Source organism: Limulus polyphemus, unplaced genomic scaffold (assembly GCF_000517525.1).
Source record: "Limulus polyphemus unplaced genomic scaffold, Limulus_polyphemus-2.1.2 Scaffold691, whole genome shotgun sequence".
In the NCBI taxonomy this organism is placed as follows: domain Eukaryota; kingdom Metazoa; phylum Arthropoda; class Merostomata; order Xiphosura; family Limulidae; genus Limulus; species Limulus polyphemus.
Window position 1 is genome coordinate 84,910 of NW_013666301.1, and position 18,579 is coordinate 103,488.

Sequence of the window (18,579 nt, forward strand, 5' to 3'; positions counted from 1 at the left end):
TAATGAAGAAAAACTTTAATATAAGTTTTTCTTCATTACCCATTCAAGCTGTCTCCAGCCATTATTAGTCTCAAAGTGGGTTCCTCGTCATCGAATTTAAATTCAAATATCTAGATTGTGTTGTTCTTTCCAACTTCCCCAGATACCATGTTTACAAGTGATTAAATGTCACAATATCCAGCCAGTGACAAAAATAACTGTAGGCTAGGAAAGTCAAGTTTCAGTAAAATTAAATTATATTAGCTATCCCATGTGAAGAAATCTAACTGTTGACAATTTTACAAGTATAACAAATTCTCACATCATTCCGTTGGTGGTGGGAAAGCATGTGTTCAAGTTAACAGATTAAGAAACTGTATTGACAAAGATTAAAACAAAATGTCAAGGCTAGAATTAAAGAACTTGAAGAAAAAATTTCTTCTAATGGACTGTGTTAAACAAACATGGAACTTTCAGTAGTTGTTCAAGTTAACAGATTAAGAAACTGTATTGACAAAGATTAAAACAAAATGTCAAGGCTAGAATTAAAGAACTTGAAGAAAAAATTTCTTCTAATGGACTGTGTTAAACAAATATGGAACTTTCAGTAGTTATTGAAAACTGGAAATATATAAAAATTTGTTCCATTTTAAGCCATTCATATTTTTTCTAATTTCTTGAAAATTTGGGAGGTTTTGTGCCCTTCCTCGTCACCATCTCCCCTTTTCCCCTCTACCTGGATTTAGCCCTGCAGCCCCTAGACCACCACCTATATGAATAGGCAAAGGGAAAAAAGGCTGAAAGCTGGTGGTCACAAAAATATTGATGCTATGTATTATTTTCATTTTTAGAAGAATTTAATTTCAAACTGTATATATAATTATAGAATATGGTGATAAAATTTCTAAACAGCTTCTAAGTTTGGTCTTGATTCATAATTATAAATACCCTGTTAAGCAAAGTCTTAATGGTAGGCACATAGACAGTTGCTGTCACTTATTACCAGGCCAGCTAGAGAACGATTTTTTTACTTAAGATTTGTTTGAACTTCACACCTTACTATAATGGAGCAATGGCATGGTCATCAATATATATGTATCTATTTATGTGACTGAAATAATAAATACAATGGTGCCATCTGTTGTGCTGAAATACAAGATCTCAATGCCAGAAGTGGTGATTGAGGCTTGTGAAATGTGGTACTTCCTAGAAAAAAATACTTTTTTTAGAAAATGTTCACTTTTTCTAAATTTTTTTCAATGAGGTTTGAATACCATGATTAGTAATGTGTGTACAGCACATATAGTCGTCTATAGGGTGGTGTTTCTGCTAGTTTTTATAAATGATTAAAACGTTATTATTCGTTTTTTGTGGTTTTTTCAACAAATAAATGTTTATACAAATATTTTATTTGTTAGCATGTTACAGTTACTACCAAATCTTGATTTTTGACCTTGTTATGTTTCTGACCGCTTACTTAGTCCCACGTGTTTCACTAATTTTTTTCTCCTTTTGTCTAGATCATAGATAGTATGTAACAGATCTTTCTAAACCACGTATATTTTTTACTTTTGTAATTGAAGACGTTGAGGTCTTTCTCTTACTCCTCATGTCAATTATATTGAATCTCAGTTCCTTTATTGTGTGATTTTAATTATTATTTTTTTTGTTGTGTCCACCAATGAATAGCTCTTTGCATATGTTCCTGCAATAGAAAGTGCTAACCACATTCTGCAAGAAATATTATTTTTTTCCAGTAACAGTATAGGAAAGTGATAACAGTAATTCCTACAGTGAAATAAATCTGTCTGCAGTGATCTATTCAGTTCTTATGTATGCTTATGTTTACATTGTGATATTGAGTTAGAAATTGCTGGCAGGAAAAATGTATGCTCTATCCATCATAGAGTCATATCATTATTTAGCTTCCCTGTATAATATTATTAACTATGTTCTTAATAAACTAAGTTAATAATAGAATCTCCATATCACTAAGCAGAGTTATTTACAAAAGGAGATGCATTTCTTCAGTCTTAGGATATTTGTTAATCAAATAAGAAATGATTGATCTTTGTGTGTTTTTGAGTATATTTTAAACTGAACCTACTTTTAAAGTTTAGCTTTTCTTGTTTATTTTTTGAAGTTTCAAGTTAATTTTGTTCATTTCTGTTATGACTAGGGCTGACATAAAAAACTTGATAAATGCTGTTGATATTTGGTTAAGCATGCAAAAAAAAGACATTGTTTCCATTGAAAGTATTTTACTGTTGTTATTTTATTAATAAAGAATTGATGACTTGTAAAAACTGGCTGATTTTGAATATCTAAAGTTGTAATCAGTTTGAAAAATAACACTGAAATCAACATTGAGTACTGTGTAAAAGTATGGTATACATTGTTATTGTCTTTTTGATGGGATTTACATAATTCTCTTTCCTTCTGTTTGTGATATTAAAAATAAATGTTTTGTTAAAATACTATATTTTTCAGTCAGTCTTCAATGGGTAATTCCTTGTTGAGTTTCAAGTGTTGACTGAGCTGTGTGAAATTGATTGTACTGAAGTGTAGTGATTTTCTTGAAGTGGGTGGTACGTCCTTTTGTGCACAGAAGTTAGTTTGTTAATTAGTTGCATTCATATTTGTTTTTCTTGATGTAGCTTGTGTTACCTTTGTAGTTTATGCTTTAACAGAGTCCTTTCTCACAAGTTCCCTTTGGGTTGATTTCACCTGTGATTTGTGATGCATGATTTTATTCAACCATGTTTTGAGTTCAAATGTTCTTCTTTGCTTGTCATACATCTTTGAAACTGTTATACTTATATGCTTTATTCATGTCTGCGAGTGGACTCTACATCTTTTACTGCCCTTGATATAGTGAATGGTCAAAAGCTGATACCACTGAGTTTTTTATTACTTTCTGAACTAGTTTACATGTAGATTGAAATTTTTATTTTCTACCTAACTTGTAGGACAAGTTTCTTCTCTATACAAGTGTGAGATCCTTGAAAATGCAGGAAGAAATCCCTAAGTGGAATTCAAGAAATAATCAGTCTTTGGCAGAATTGTTTGTGGGCTTTCTAGATTATTACAGTTACAAGTTTGAGTAAGTAGTCTTTTAACAACAGAATATACAATTTATCTGTTTAGTGAGTGATTGTATATTAATATAGAGAGTAAATTTTAAGTATACAGAAGGTTAATCATAAGAACGTTATAAGAACGATGATGCCAAGGGTGACATGTTTAGTATTAATATATATATATAGTATACAACACATTTTTGGCCATTCATCAATGTAGTGTCACCACAGGTAGACTTATGGTTGAAGGAGACTGTACCTCAGCCTTTTCCAAAGAGAAATATTTACATAATAAGATTATTAACAATGCAGAACCAAAGGACATGTCAAGGCAGGGAGTCATCAATGTTCTCCAGAAAAGCAGAAAACCTCACCAGGTTTCAAAACTAATCCCAGACAAGAGTAAACCCTCATTCACAAACCCCTAACTCCAAAAACCATTGCTATGAATTTGGGAGTATCTCCTGTTAATATTAACAAGACAATAAGTACTTGAAGTTGATGAAGGTTTGCTCACAAGTCAAAAATTTATAAACTTCTTGCTACAACTCAAAATCAACAATTTTGTTTTTCATGAGAAGGATATGGCCAAAGAAACTGATATCTCAGTAATCCTGTTCAACAACATACCTTTCAAGTTTTCTGATACCACTGTAATGGACTGTTGTATTTTCCAATTATTTAATTGGAGATTTTGAAATCAATGTTTATGTACAATGGAGACTCTGTGGAAAGCTTGTCAAGGTGTGTGGTAGAAGTTAGTTACAATGAAATTGCAGCAATGGATAATTTTGCATATTCACAACCATCAAAGTTTTATGAATAGTGATAGAAGAAATATTGTCAAAAACAGCACATGACCTTCATAATCATTATTATAAAAGTATAATTAGCCCTTTTTAGATATTATAAAATTGAATTAATTTTTATGTCTATTAAACTCATCGAAAGACACAGTAACTAACAGAAATTATTAAAGTAAAAATAATTGTTTCATCCTATACATTATTATAAATGCAATAATATTTGTCTATAAAATTTTAAGATAATTTGTAGAAGTGTATAAAGTCTTTTAATATTATGGTTTCCAGTATGTCATAATTCATTTTGATACTTGGTATTGATCCAATTTGATATAATCAGCTGAAGCACCAAAAGTAATTGAAATATCATAGTTTGGTAATGATTTTTACTTAAAATTGACATGCAAATAATTTCTTTTTCATATATTACTTGGCATTAAATTATGCTGTACTGTGTTCTGTTGTACTTACTTAATATCTCCTTGTACAAGTATTGGTATTAGTTGTAAAATAACTTCTAATGTTAGAGCAGCAATAGTTTACTTTTGTAATATAACAGTTGTCAAACACTTTTAAATAAAGACACTTGTGAATAAGTTTTTATGTAATTCTAGCTAATTTTAAGTTAAACTCTCTAAATCTATTTGTCTTTCATTTTCCATTTTTATAGCTTCAGTAAGAAGGCCATCTCTGTTCGTCTTGGTTGCACTTTACCCAAGCGAGTGGTTATGAATAATATATCTCCGAAAAACAATGCAGGACAGTGGAAATTCATATGTATAGAAGGTAAGGATATCATTCTGCAGTTCTATAGTAGTACACGTTTTTTAACTCTCTTACCATAGGTAGGTCAAAATGTACGTCACGACTTTTTAGAGTTACTCTCAAAATTTAATCAAACTACTTTATTATTATGGTATACTAATAAACTTGTCATTAAATTGTAGTCAATAAATCAAATTTTAATATAAGTTTGAAGTTATTAATGTTATAAGGAAATATTTAACATTTGTTTTATGGCCAAATGAGACTTGCATCTGATCACCTTTTTGAAGCAGACAACAAAATTTACAAAAAGATATGAAGTTTGAAGAACCTGAAGCTATGAATTCAGGGATCTCTCCCGAAAAAAATAAAACCATACCATTCACCTAAACGACATGACCACTTCTTAAAAAATATTGGCCAGAAGTAGGTGGCTCTGCTTTGTTTTCTGTTAACTAAAGTATACATGCAGTGTTGCCTTTACATTATTACCAAATTTTTGTAAGGAAAAAAGTAACTTAAAAATTGTGATTGGAGTTTCTGAGGTAAGTATCAAATGCTTTTCATAAGTTTTGATTTGCTCTTGATGCGCAAAACACAAATATGTCATTAAAGAGTGCAGTTACTTGTCATCAAAAGAAGAATTGTGTTTCTATTTTATCAGAGTATCAGTGCACAGAAAAGTGTACCGGCTAAAATAAAAGAACATGAGTACCAGTATGCTAAAATGGGCTGGTGAAAAACCTGGGATTAACTCTTAGCTTCATCAGAAAAGATAATAACAATCTTTGTCTGTTTTTCAGTTTTATTCCAAAGAAGTGTCTGTGAATGTATCATGTACATTTTTCAAGCAATAAAGCACAAAACCGAAAGTTAAAGATGCGTACAGATCATGAAATAAAACATCAGTCAGTGTTCCAATGTAGTTCTTCATCTTTTTTTATGTAGTAAATCATATGTGTGCATGTTGATTGATATAGCATGTACACATTACAGCTGCATATGCATTGGAGGCAGCTGTATTTAAATACACTTTAGTATAAACATAAAATTAGCTGGAAGAAAAAAGTTGGAATTACCTTGCTTCGGATTGACACATACTTTGAATAATTTTATAGTGATTAAGAAGTATTTAGAAATGGAAGTCCAATTACTTCACTTAATATGTTGTAGTCTAGGTGAGTTGAGTGACTTTTTTTATCTTATTAAGTAGTACAGCTTTTACAATCGTATGAATGACTAAAGAACACATTATACTAGTGCTATATGAAGAATTGTAACTTCAAAGGTCTTACTCACTTGTTAATGTAATATAACCTCATCTGATACGTACTGACCTTATACAGATGAAAATGTTTATAGTTGCAGGGATGGTGTTTGCTTCACATTAATTCACAGTGATATTGTTTCAATATGTGATGATGGATAGCTATAATCCTTCTGAAAAATAAAATTAAAATACTTAAAGATTGAATGGTGTCATATATTGATGTCTATCAGTTGGAGTTTATGTTTCAGAGGTAAAACATATTCTCTGTTGTTGAATGCTGGTTTTCAAAGTTCAATGGCTATGGTTTCCAGTGTGCTTAGTTCATTTTCATTTCTAAATTTTAAAATAATGTTAAACTGCTACTTGGTTTTCTGAATATCATTGCACTCCAACTTTTATTTTCTGATGTTGGTGGAATACAGGTTTATTATGTTCCAATACTGTTTTTCTCTGCTGAAGCCTCCTTTTCTCACTTGGGCATGTGTAGAGATATACTAATAGGAACCTCTGCAAAAATTAAATTTTTCCTTAAAGGGTAAAATATTTCTGTTTTCAGTGTAAAGATACTATCAATTTGTACATGTGGATAATTTCTCTGAAGTATTTTCATAATTTTCTGTTTTATATTAAATTATTGTTTGCCCATAGCTTAAAAAAAAAAGTCACTTTCTTCTTTGATACATCAGAAGTCATACAAGGACAGTCAGTCATTATTTCCTAAAGAATTATAGTGAAAGCATTTTTACAAATCATTCTTTGATGTTATTCACCTCACTGTGAAAGTTTATTATTACTCACTAACTTGTGAGCATGGTTAGCTAAGATTTTAATCAGGTTTTCTTTGTAAATCAAAAGTTTAAAACTATCAATGTAAGAGTAGGTTTACAATAAGATGTTATAGTGAATACACCTATCACAGGTATCCAAAAACAGTAAAGTATTATGTTTTCATATATTAACAGTAAATTTAATGTTGTTAATTTAATTAAGTGATAATATTCTCTGTGTGTTTGAAAAACTGTAAAAATGCCATCTACTTATCTTCTACAATAAAAGTGTTTGAATTCATTTGGGTTCTTTCATAACCATTGTTTCTTCTGAACACAGAAAAATATATATACTAGTAGATTAGGTGCCAAGCTAAACCCATTGTTACTTTATCAAGCTGTTCTTAGATATTACCATTGAATATCAAAGTATGTGATTGACATAGCTTACCAAAATTTTAAACATTTTGTGATAAGCTAATTGACTCTTAGTTATTGAAACCTAAAATCATCTATGTTTCAGCAACAGTCAACAGACTAAGAGTAGAATTCTTAGCATAAACAGATAGAGCAGGAATTTCAACCATGTTTTTTACCCTTGAGTTTAATGGTCACATTAGTAATATTGGTTATTGTGGATTGTTGAATTTACTGTCATTATTTTTAATGCACTTTATTCTTTCTTGTCCTTTTCATTTTTGGGATTCAATTAGTTTGAATTAAAAATAGCACAATATATAGGTAGCACTTTGAGAGATAAAAACATGGAGTGTAAAATCACAGGAAACAATGTACATTTATAAACCACAATTAAACAAGAGATTGAAGTTTGTGAATATTGTATAATTTTAAACCAGAAATTTTTTACAAAGTTATTTCTGACAAGAACTTTTAATTACCAAAGCTATTATCCCAAATATACCTGTATGTGTCACTTGTGTGTTTTAATATTTTCAAATTAAACTGTTCGTGAAACAGTCATTACTTTTAGGCTTTAGAATATGATCCCATTCACATTTATGAGGAAGCAAATATTCTCAACTAATGGGCTTCATTTGCTCTGTAATGGTATAAAGTAACTTGCTGTTACAACCAGGGTTGAACCAAATAACATAAATTTATTATACTTTGACAACCACAGAAATCTAAAGTTTGACTTTCAAACTATGAAATACAAATTTAATAACTTCACAGTAAAGAAATATGTACCTGGTCAGGACTTGAAAATGATATTAATGAACAATACAATAGATAAATCCAGGTTAATAAATATTTCAATAAATAAATAAAGCAATAAGGGGGGAAAAAAAGAACCAGACAAATAAAAAAATCCTAATTCCAAAATAACAATATTCTGTATTTAAACTACAAGATCACTAACAACATTTGGTAATAATCAGCAATAATACTGTACAGCTATATTTTTTGAACTAACTTGTTACAGATCAATGTAGGGTTTTTGTTCACTTGATGGATCCCGAGATTACAACTCGTATGATCATAATTTATATAATCTTGTGCAACATTAATGATAGCTGTACGTCACCGCTAGCGAAAACTTTTGTCAGTCTCATAATGCATGCATATTTACTCAAAATAAACGTGATCATTAGATGGTGAGTTAGCATTTTAAATGTAACTAAAACTTCATAGATAAACTAAACGATAGAACTAATAATAAATTAATGATAAACAACACAATAACCAAATAAAAATAGAATTTGCTATCTCACATTTTGCTAAATGGTTTTACTAAATCTTTTTCATAAGAATCATTAACATTTACTTATAAACTGAACATATATACCCCTTATCTAACAATTTTAATTTTACAATGCATCTGAATTGAAAAATCAGCTATAACTTTACTAGTAAGTATAGAAATCAAGATGAATGTAATATGAATAGAATTCAATGATACAGTAAAGGAACGGTCTTAAGATGAAAATGATACATGTTATTGTTCTAAGTTATAAGAATATTTTATATTTAAGCAATGAAAGATGAATGCTTTAAGTTTAGTATCTTCATCTACCATATATTAGAATAAATATAGAAATTAAAAATTACTGTTGGCTGTACCCGACTCTTATTAGATGTCAAGTTTGAGCTGCAAGTAGAAACTTCAGACTTTATGAAATTGAATGTTGCATGTCTTTTCAATGACTCATGACTGTTATAATCTTGGTGTGAGAGGCAAGAAGATCTGAATATCATAATGCAAACATGAAGTAACTTCACTGAAATAATTTCTGAATAAAATTGGAGAAAGATGAATTAAATATTGACTACTATTGAGCTATGTAATCATCTGCTTTAACCCATTTTGCATATATACACAATGTTTTGATATTTGTTTGTTAGCCCATAAATAAGCCCAACCAATAGTTATAGTTAACCGAATGTGGATTTGGTTGATCCAATGGATTAACTCTATTTTGTAGAAGGAATGTTGACTGTAATTCTGAATTTAGTATGTGCATCTACATAAAATATGGCAAGCATTTAGTAAAATGTAAAAATCTGTTCCCAAAAAAATGAATGTGTTATAAAAGTATTTTTACTCAAGATATATCTGTGAAATGATGATGTCAGTCTGACACAGACTCTGACAAGTTGGAGTGCAAGGTTACATTCATGTGAAGAACAAAAATATTTTTGTCCGTTATATGGTTTCAATATTGTATTTGTCTGACAGCTACAACCTCCAAATGCATGTTACATTTTTTCCAGTATCTCTGTACATTGTATCTGGTATTTACTCTACCATGAACTCTCGCTATATTAGCAATATAGGGTAAAATGAGTAGTCAATAACTGACATAAAATACATAATAATATGTTGAATGGCACTGTAAAAGGTTGTGACATAAGCAATTTGACTTCCACCCGTATACATAGGGTTAAAAAATGTATATTAATTTGTATCATGAAATGTATTACCTGATGAAACTAATAATTATAATACTTTGTTTCTTGTGATAACATTTATTAATTGAATTGTCCTGACAACACTTAAGAGTATTAACCTGGTATAATTAAATTGTGTACTTTTTCAAGTATTGTTGTCAGTATACACATAAAATGTCTGTTATGATAAAATGTATCTACTTCGTCTCTTTTTACCGTTACAGAGCCTTTTGACCAAACTAACACAGCTAGATCAGTTTATATCCAGCAAGCATTCAATAAGATTTTGAACGTGTTCAGAACTGGTCTTCAAATGATTTTGAAAAGGAAAGATATCTCTTCACTTATAGATCTTTGAAGTATGAAGCCACACAGTATTCTTTTTAATGGTTTTTTTTGTGATATCTGTTATTTGTATGAAACTTTGTGCCTTATGATTTTTATTTTCTGTAACAAACATTATATTTAAAAAGATCTTTATTACGTAAAGTTAGTAAGGACTCGACATAAGATGTTTTTAGTACTGTGGTGTCATGAAATATAAGTTTTAAAGTGTGGACTAGTAGAAATGTTTTTGCATTAAAAAATAACTAAAAGAAGTATTATTCCTTAAATGTAATTGTTCTTTTTACATGGGCTTTTCAGGTAAACCTATTACTATGTTCATTTAATATAACTGAAATTTGAGAAGCAGATTGAAACGAAGAGCATGAATGATCCTTCTAGCCATAGATTTATTAATTCAAATTGAAAAAAAAGCTGGGCCGAGGGTTCGAATCCCCGTGCTTTCAAACATGCTCATCCCTTCAGCCGTGGGGGTGTTATAAAATGTGACGGTCAATCCCACTATTTGTTGGTAAAAGAGTAGCCCAAAAGTTGGCGGTGGGTGATGACGACTAGCTGCCTTCCCTCTAGTCTTACACTGCTAAATAAGTGATGACTAGCACAGATACAAACAGAAACAGTCAATTAGATGAAATTTATTTTTTTCTTGAAATTGTGTAAATACATTTTTGATTCTATATATATATATACAGAGGAAGTAAACAAAAAGTTTCATGGAATATATTATAGCTTATTAGAAGTAACATTGGTTTCAACTGCTGTCTTTTGCATGTAAAAATGATATGATTTAGACTTTGCTGATTAATTATTATGATCTTTTATAAACCATTTTTAGCAGAATTGACTACAAAAACGTTTCAAAAAACACATTTTTTTATTTTTTTTTATATATGTACAATTGTTTGTTAAAAAGCATGAAGTATAATGAAAAATGTACATACTTTTATTTTTAACAGCTTGTGAATAAGTAAACTCGTATACAGAGCCAATGTTCATCATTAGCCATAGTTAAAATCTTAAAATAATTTAAATAGATGACTGCTTACCACTCACCTGGACATTGCTCTGATGCACTTTTATTATTATTCTTGAACTTGCATGTTCTTTCACTCGTGTCAGTAGCTTATAGTAGAAGCAATGCCATTTTGCTTGCTACAAGGACAAATAAATGGATAAACTATAATTGATGTTTTCAGCAGAGAAATACAATCTTTCTATTATAAAAAGTACTGCAGGTGACATCCTGGTTCTAAAATACATGTCAGTTGTACGTGCAAGTACACTGCATGAAGTAGGGTGCATATTTTTATTTCTTTTAATAAATTAATATTTACTGATATATGACATAGTTATAAAATTTAACATTTGGGAACTTTATATGTTGATAGTTTATTAAAGTTTAATTTTCTTCAAGTAGTTTCTCTTAACCTTACTAGGTGGTCTGCTGTTTGTCTATGTTTGCAACCTGTATTTTGTATCTCAGAGAGTATGTTTTTGCTCTCTAAAAACCACATTAATTGCATGGTGATACTTTTTTTCTACAAGTTTACCAATGCAATTGATGAGACTAATAGAATAGAGGTTAAATAAAATAGTAAATGATGATCAACGTTATTTACTTGCACAAACATTTATTTGTAAAGTTAAAAAAATAAAAATATACAAGTTAAAAGGAAATTAAAACTCCAAATGTTTCAGTGTAAATAATTACACCATCTTCAGGAAAATCCATCAAGAAGTACACATAACATTACATATAAACCAAAGGTACATGTATAATTAAGATACAAGTACAATGGTGCCATTTACAACAATGATTTCCAAAAGTTTAGTTCCATGGCTCCTGGGCCTAAATCTCTATTTATATTCATTTTGTTTTTAACAATTTCTAAGAAATCTCTTATATTTAGTTCCTCTTTTTCCATTACCTGGTTAAGTATTTTTTACGTTATCCCAATCAATAACATCTGTAAAATTCACCACATGTTCTGCCAAAGCCGATTCACTCGTTTTTAATTTATCCACCGCATTTTGATGTTATTTTACTCTAAATTTTAAGTTCCTACTTGTCTGTCCAATATAACTTAGACCATAAGTACATGAAATTTTGTATATACCACCTTTATCACTCAATTCAATTTTGTCTTTCAAACCATTAATTATATGACTTAATTTTAATTGAGGAGTAAATGTTACTTGGCAATTCAAGTTTTGCCTAAACACATTACCTATTTTTATTGACCATGGTAAAACATGGGGCAGACATATTCTTTCTCTATTTTCCCTTTTTGTTATTTCCATAGATAGGATGTACAGTAAATATTATAACAAACTTCAAATTTCTGGATGTACTAAACAGAACATGTCAAGGATGTTAGTAATAAAGTTAGTAACTTCAATGAAGCAAACTGCATCAAAGTTATTGAGATTAGAAGTGATGAAGGTGTTAGATAAGTATTGCGTGAGTAGGGTTGCTTTTTGGGAATCTATTGTGGCAGTTGTGTTTTTGTAAGTGATGTTATCAAAGTCATTGCTTTCTCTACGAATATCTTTGAAAGTTTTCCAGAAAAGTGCTGGGTTGTCTGTTTGTTGATTTACTGAAGAGTGTTGATATTTTATTTTTGCATGAATTGAAAAGATGTTTTAGTGAGGGATCTTTAGAGGTTGCATATTTTCTGCAAAGTTTGCATCTTTCTAAAATAAGTTTTTATATTTTGGGGATTAATCTTCAGGAGTTGAGTGTGGGGTTGAATGTTATCTTGGGAACAGCTTTGTTTACTAAGTTAATGATTGATGTAGTTAAGTCCTGAGCCTACTCACCTAATTTATCTTTGTTTGGTATGGTTGTTCTAAATTCTGGGAGCTCTTGGGTAAGGATTGTATAAAATTTCATTCTAGACCTAGCAATTGTTGCACCACTCATCCATCATATCACTAACAACTTTAAAGTCCACAAGAACATCGACAGAGAATGTAATCCCATCTCCTTTAAACTACAACTCAAACACCTCTTTAAACGTTCAAAACCCACAAAGAATCATCCTTGACCTTAACAGAACCAATTAGCACTTTTGTGTGCTGTTATAGTGTGTATGGGTGTTGTCATTAATGACTGATAGATTATAATTGTTGATAAGGTCCATGATAGTTTTACCAGAGCCATTGGTAGTAAAGGCATAGAGTGCAGGGTGTATAGCATTTAGGTCACCTAAGATTATAATGTTTCTGAGAATAGATTGGAAAAAGGATGTATCAGGTCTGGAAGAGGGGGAAATATAAACAGCTAGGAGTATAATGTTTGAGATATTTGGTAAGCATATATTACATAAGACATACCCGTCTTTGGTTGGGATGTGTTGATCCAAAATGCTGATGTCAAGGTTAGCTTTGTATATTAGTGCGATGCCTCTAGTGCCTTGGGATTTTGGTTTGGAGATTGTTTGGTAATTTGAGGGAGGAGCTAGAATTTAGAAAGGGTTCACTTATTGCAATGATATTGGCATTAGTTGTTTGGGATGATTTAAAAAACTTGAATTTTTTTGTAGTGTAGACCTCCTTGGATGTTAACATTTGGAAAATGAACTGGGCTTATTTGAACATTGTTTTTGGTTTTTCGTGTGATTAGTTCACCAAGGGTATCTGGATTTAATCCATGTAGATTTAGATAATGTCATATTGTGTTGCTTACTCTAGTGAAGAATGTCATAGGGGTATCTTCGTCAGTGGCGAAGATGACAACATTGGTGATCAGGGCAATAAGATTCTCTGGGCATGAAATTTTAATGCTGGTGTTAATGGGCCAAAGTTGTGGTTGCTGTCTCATGGCATTGGCATAAGTTCTCCAAATGCTGATGTTGGTAGCTGATGGTAAAGTGCTTCTCGTGGGAGTTCATTTTTTTTATGAGGTTCTTCCATGATAATAGAGGCATGACCAGTTGTGACTGGGGGTTACTGGTTTTAGTTTTGGACTTGAAGGATGCCTATAGCAGGCAGTGTGTGGAACTCCACAGTTGCTATAAGTCATGTCTTACATTGTTTGTGACAGTTGTTGACTTGATGATTGCCAGCGTGACTTGGCAGTGGAAGTTTCATGAGTGTGACCAAGCTGTTGACAGATTAAACATTGTAACACAAGCAGTTTGGTGTTATTAGGGTCTTCTACTCTGTGTTTCAAAAGCCACAGTGTGATACCATTCTTAAGTATTTGGGTGGTTTGGTTGACATCTAGGAGAGTAAGTCTTATGAGTGTTGTAAGTTCTTCAGTTTTGGTTGACTTAATTTTGGAGAAGTTTGAAATTTTGAGGCTATAGTGAGATAATTCTGCTTTGAATTCTTTGTTTGTGAAGTCTAGGGGAATACCTCTTATTACAACGGTCTTTCCTACTAGGCTGTCAGAAGGGACGTGAACATTGATAGGAGTTCCATTGAATGCCATGACTTTAGAAGGGTTTAATAGTCTAAATGATACATTTGATGGTTATATTCCCTATAGGGAGTCTGCATATGTTGGAGAATCAAACCATTGTTTTTCATGAAATCAAAATAGAAGATTAGCAAGAGAAAGAGCTAATCTGGTATCATAGCCACACCATCAATTTGATAATAAAAATCACCATTGAACAAAAAGTGCAATTCCTTACTTGGAAATTCACTCACTTCAAAAATACAGATTTTGAAATGTATAATTCATTTGAATTGTCATTAGAAATTAATTTTACAAATAACTGTATTGTTTCTTCTAAGGGATATTATACAAAAACTCCTTGTCCAAAACTAGCACACTAAACATTACTATCAAATTTTAGATTTTGTATTTCATTAGAAAGTTCAAAACTGTCTTTCAAAGTACATACATTAGTAAAATATTTCTTCTTAAAAAAAACAAACTAAATCTGCCAAAGTATAACTATAAATTCCAATATTTGGAACTGTAGGGTTTGGAAAGGCCACAAAAAATACCTGAATGATCTTTAATTTCTATCAATAAATTTCATTGTCATTTTATTTCTATTAGTATCAGTAGTATCAAGTTCTTGGTCAAGCATCATAAATTTGATTGAACCACTGAAGATGTTATGCACTTTAATTGAATATTCCATTTTATCGAAAATGGATATACTCTATACTTCATTAGATTTAGTTTGAAAGTTTCTTTATTCTCATAACAACCCCTTTCAGGATAGAGTACATTAACATACAAAACATGAGCAATTTACAAAAAACGTATATGGTCAACTAAAACCATAACTAGCTAACTGACATTGTTATGACATTTATATAACTGAATACCATTTTTATAAATTTATATTTTTAGACATACTACCGATCTACTGCTTCTAGTAGTTTGAATAACAGATACAACAGAATTATTTTGATATACAGTTTCAGGTTCAGCATCCATTTTACTAAAATTTGTTAAGATAACAGAAATTTGGCAAGTTTTTAATTTTACTTTGATTCTTACAATTAGATTAAACACATCAACAATGTTTGTGCTTTTTAAAACCTAATTATGTTTTTCTGTTCTCAATAAAATAAGGACACTTAAATAAATAAATAAAGGAATTCATCGCCTGCTTCATTTTGATTACACAAAGTACGCAGTAATTCCTTGCGATTAACAACTGACAATCAATTATCATTGACAGACAAAATATAATTCTTACAATAAAATTTGATTAAACTAGATTGATCTCTGTAATCCAGTTTAAGTAGGTAATTTTCAATTTTTCTTTAAACATTCTGTATACAATACATTGACTATTTTGGTACATTTTAACATTCCATTCTTGTACATTTATATCATTAATTCTGTTTCATTACTTTTTTTAATGCAAATAGCTGAATATCCATCACCTTCATTTATCCATATATTATTCAGACCAGATTGAACGAACATATCTTCCTTCAAACTTATCCATTTTGACTGGAAAGGATCATTTGGGTTTGCATGTAAATTATTTAAAAGTTTGTACATAATGAGTGACAGTTTGTTCTGTTTACCATTGATTATTTTACACCAAATTGCTACCATCCTCTGTTTTACAGTAGTACTTTGTTCTTGGATAACTATTTTTCCATAAACCCTGCAATCTGCTTTATAACTAGTGACACATAATAAATTTTTTTAGAAATTTTACTATAAAAGATTTTAATTTCATTTAAATTTTCATAACCCCATATTTCATGAACATACAGAAGTACTGGAAGAACTAGTTTATGAAACAAGTAATACTGAATATCTGTGGGTAAATGTGGTTTCTTTGTTTTTAACATACTGAAAAGAGCCTTTCTTGCCTGATTAACTTGCTTAGCAATTCCTTTTGTAAAACTACCAATATAATTAAATGTAACAGCTAAACATATATATGAATCAACCACTTCTATGGGGTCATCCCCACCCCAAAAATGTGTTATTTCTTAACTTTGCTTGTATAAAATTAATGATATTAATTCTGCTGGTGTTGACGGTAAGCTTCCACTATTTATAATATTAAATACAGACTGTAATTCATTTTGCATCTCATTTGGAAACTTGGCTATGACAATTTTGTCGTCAGCATAAAGTAACATAATTGTAAATAAATTTCAATATCATCAATACTGAAATATTATGTCTTCTGACAATACCCTTAATCCCTTGTAATGCCAGCTAACAAAATTCAAAGTCATTTAAATAAATTGCAAACAATATAAATGACAAATTTTCACCTGGTTTCACACAAACATTACATGTAAAAAACAAACAAACCTGACCTTTTACCATTGAGAAAAATACATGATTTTGAATTTTCATATATATTATGTACAATTTTAATTATTTTTCCATTTATACCATTGCTTATAAGCTTTATCAGCTAGATCAAAAGTTTTTGTAATCAGTGAAGGCACAATACATTCTTTGTTTCCTATTCAAATAAATGTTAATAGAATCAGTTACAAAAGTATGATCTATGGTAGAAAATCCACCTCTAAAGCCTGCTTATTCATCACCAAAGGTACCTGTGATCTCTAAAAAGTTTGTAATTCTGTAGTTAAGGGTTGCCATAAAAGTTTACCCAGGGAACTTAAAGTTATACCTTTGTGATTTTCTGGGTTATTTTCTTGATGGTTGTTTTTATAAAGATGCAATTAAACTAATACACCAATCTGTTGATATTAAACCAATATCTTGCCCAACCTATTCCACAAGCTTTAATATTCTTTAGTTTTATTATATTTTTTTAAACTGAAGTTTAGATCACCATTTACAGAAAGATTTACTATTCTTGGATCAAATTAATTCTCATCTGTTTTTGAGTCATTATCTGTACATTTGTTACTGAATTTTTTCAAGTGATCACTAAATACCTGGAATTAGATTTCAGTAACATGTTTACTTTGCTCCACACTTTTGTTTATAATATTCTTGTGTGTTATTACTTTTAATTATCCTTAACTTATTATTTAATTTTTTGTAATACACTTTTGATTTAGCTTTAATAGCTTATTTTTTAATATTTAATAATTAGGGTTTGACAGAATTTGTATTTGGTTTATTATTTTGGATTATCCTCTTTTTCTTTTTTTACACAACTCTTACTTCTTTAGTTACATTTATAAATAAACTACTTAGTTTACTACACACAGCATCTAAGTTCACTTGACTAAGATTTACTTTTGGAAATTCTAAATGTGTACTAAGATTTTCTATATCAATTTTATTTAATGTAAATTTATAAACACAAAATCATTTTGTTTACACTTTATACCAGTCATTTGTGAGTATCATTCGAGTAACAGTTTGATTATTTTGAAGGATTAAGGAAATTGGGCATTGTACATCTGACAAACAAGTATCTAGAACATCAACACAAAAGTTTTAGACATAAGGAAATAGTAAATAAGATACAATTGCATAATCAATAAAAATTTTACCATTTTTGTTATAATAAGTATATGAACCAAAACATTTATGATCACCAATTATTCCATTAACAATTTTTAGATCATTGGCTTGACACAATTCAATAATTTTTCTGTTATTGTTATTTGTGTTTTTATCCATACTTAAAATGCTCTCTAACAATATCAAGTTCAGAACAATTATGTTGTACATCTACATAGTTATTACACTCATTGAAACCAGTAAAATTTGACACTCTTGATTCAATATCTGTGATATCATCTAATACACTAGTTCTTGCATTACAATCCACAATAACACACATTGGTACATCAGATTTACTTTTCAAGTATATTATATAATTTTCTAGATTATCAAACCACATCTAGATCATAATATATGGAACTTTCACAGGGAAGATATATATAGTACCAATTATACTTTGAAAACCAGTTAATTTTTCAGGGAAAATAATATGCATTCCCTGATCTTCATCATGCTTATTGATAGGATTCTTTTTTTTTGGCACATATGACTTTCATATTCTTGTAGCAGAGTGTTATTTAGATTCTTCCTTACATTAAAAAGTAGGTAAAATTATTTTAAAAAGTTAAAAGCTTTTCTAATAGTTTGAGTTTCTAATATTATTGAAAGATTCTTCAGATTTAGACCAAAATGGTTGTTTAGACAAAAACTAAAAACTATTCAAAGTGTTGAAAATAATTTTATTAGATATATTAAACCAAGAGCCCTCAGTGGCTCAGCAATAAGCCTG

At 29.9% G+C, this 18,579-nt stretch overlaps 1 protein-coding gene across 1 annotated transcript in view; it reads left to right on the forward strand.

The window, feature by feature from the left end:
* LOC106459992 (poly(A) RNA polymerase gld-2 homolog A-like) overlaps positions 1-10,378 on the forward strand; it is a 42,968-nt gene extending 32,590 nt beyond the window's left edge. Inside the window, exons 10-12 of the mRNA XM_022386585.1 lie at positions 2,949-3,082; positions 4,533-4,648; positions 9,799-10,378. Of these exons, the coding sequence (XP_022242293.1) occupies positions 2,949-3,082; positions 4,533-4,648; positions 9,799-9,932 (384 nt within the window). The 3' untranslated portion in view covers positions 9,933-10,378. The remainder of the gene's footprint in view (positions 1-2,948; positions 3,083-4,532; positions 4,649-9,798) is intronic.
* Positions 10,379-18,579: the final 8,201 nt, after the last annotated feature.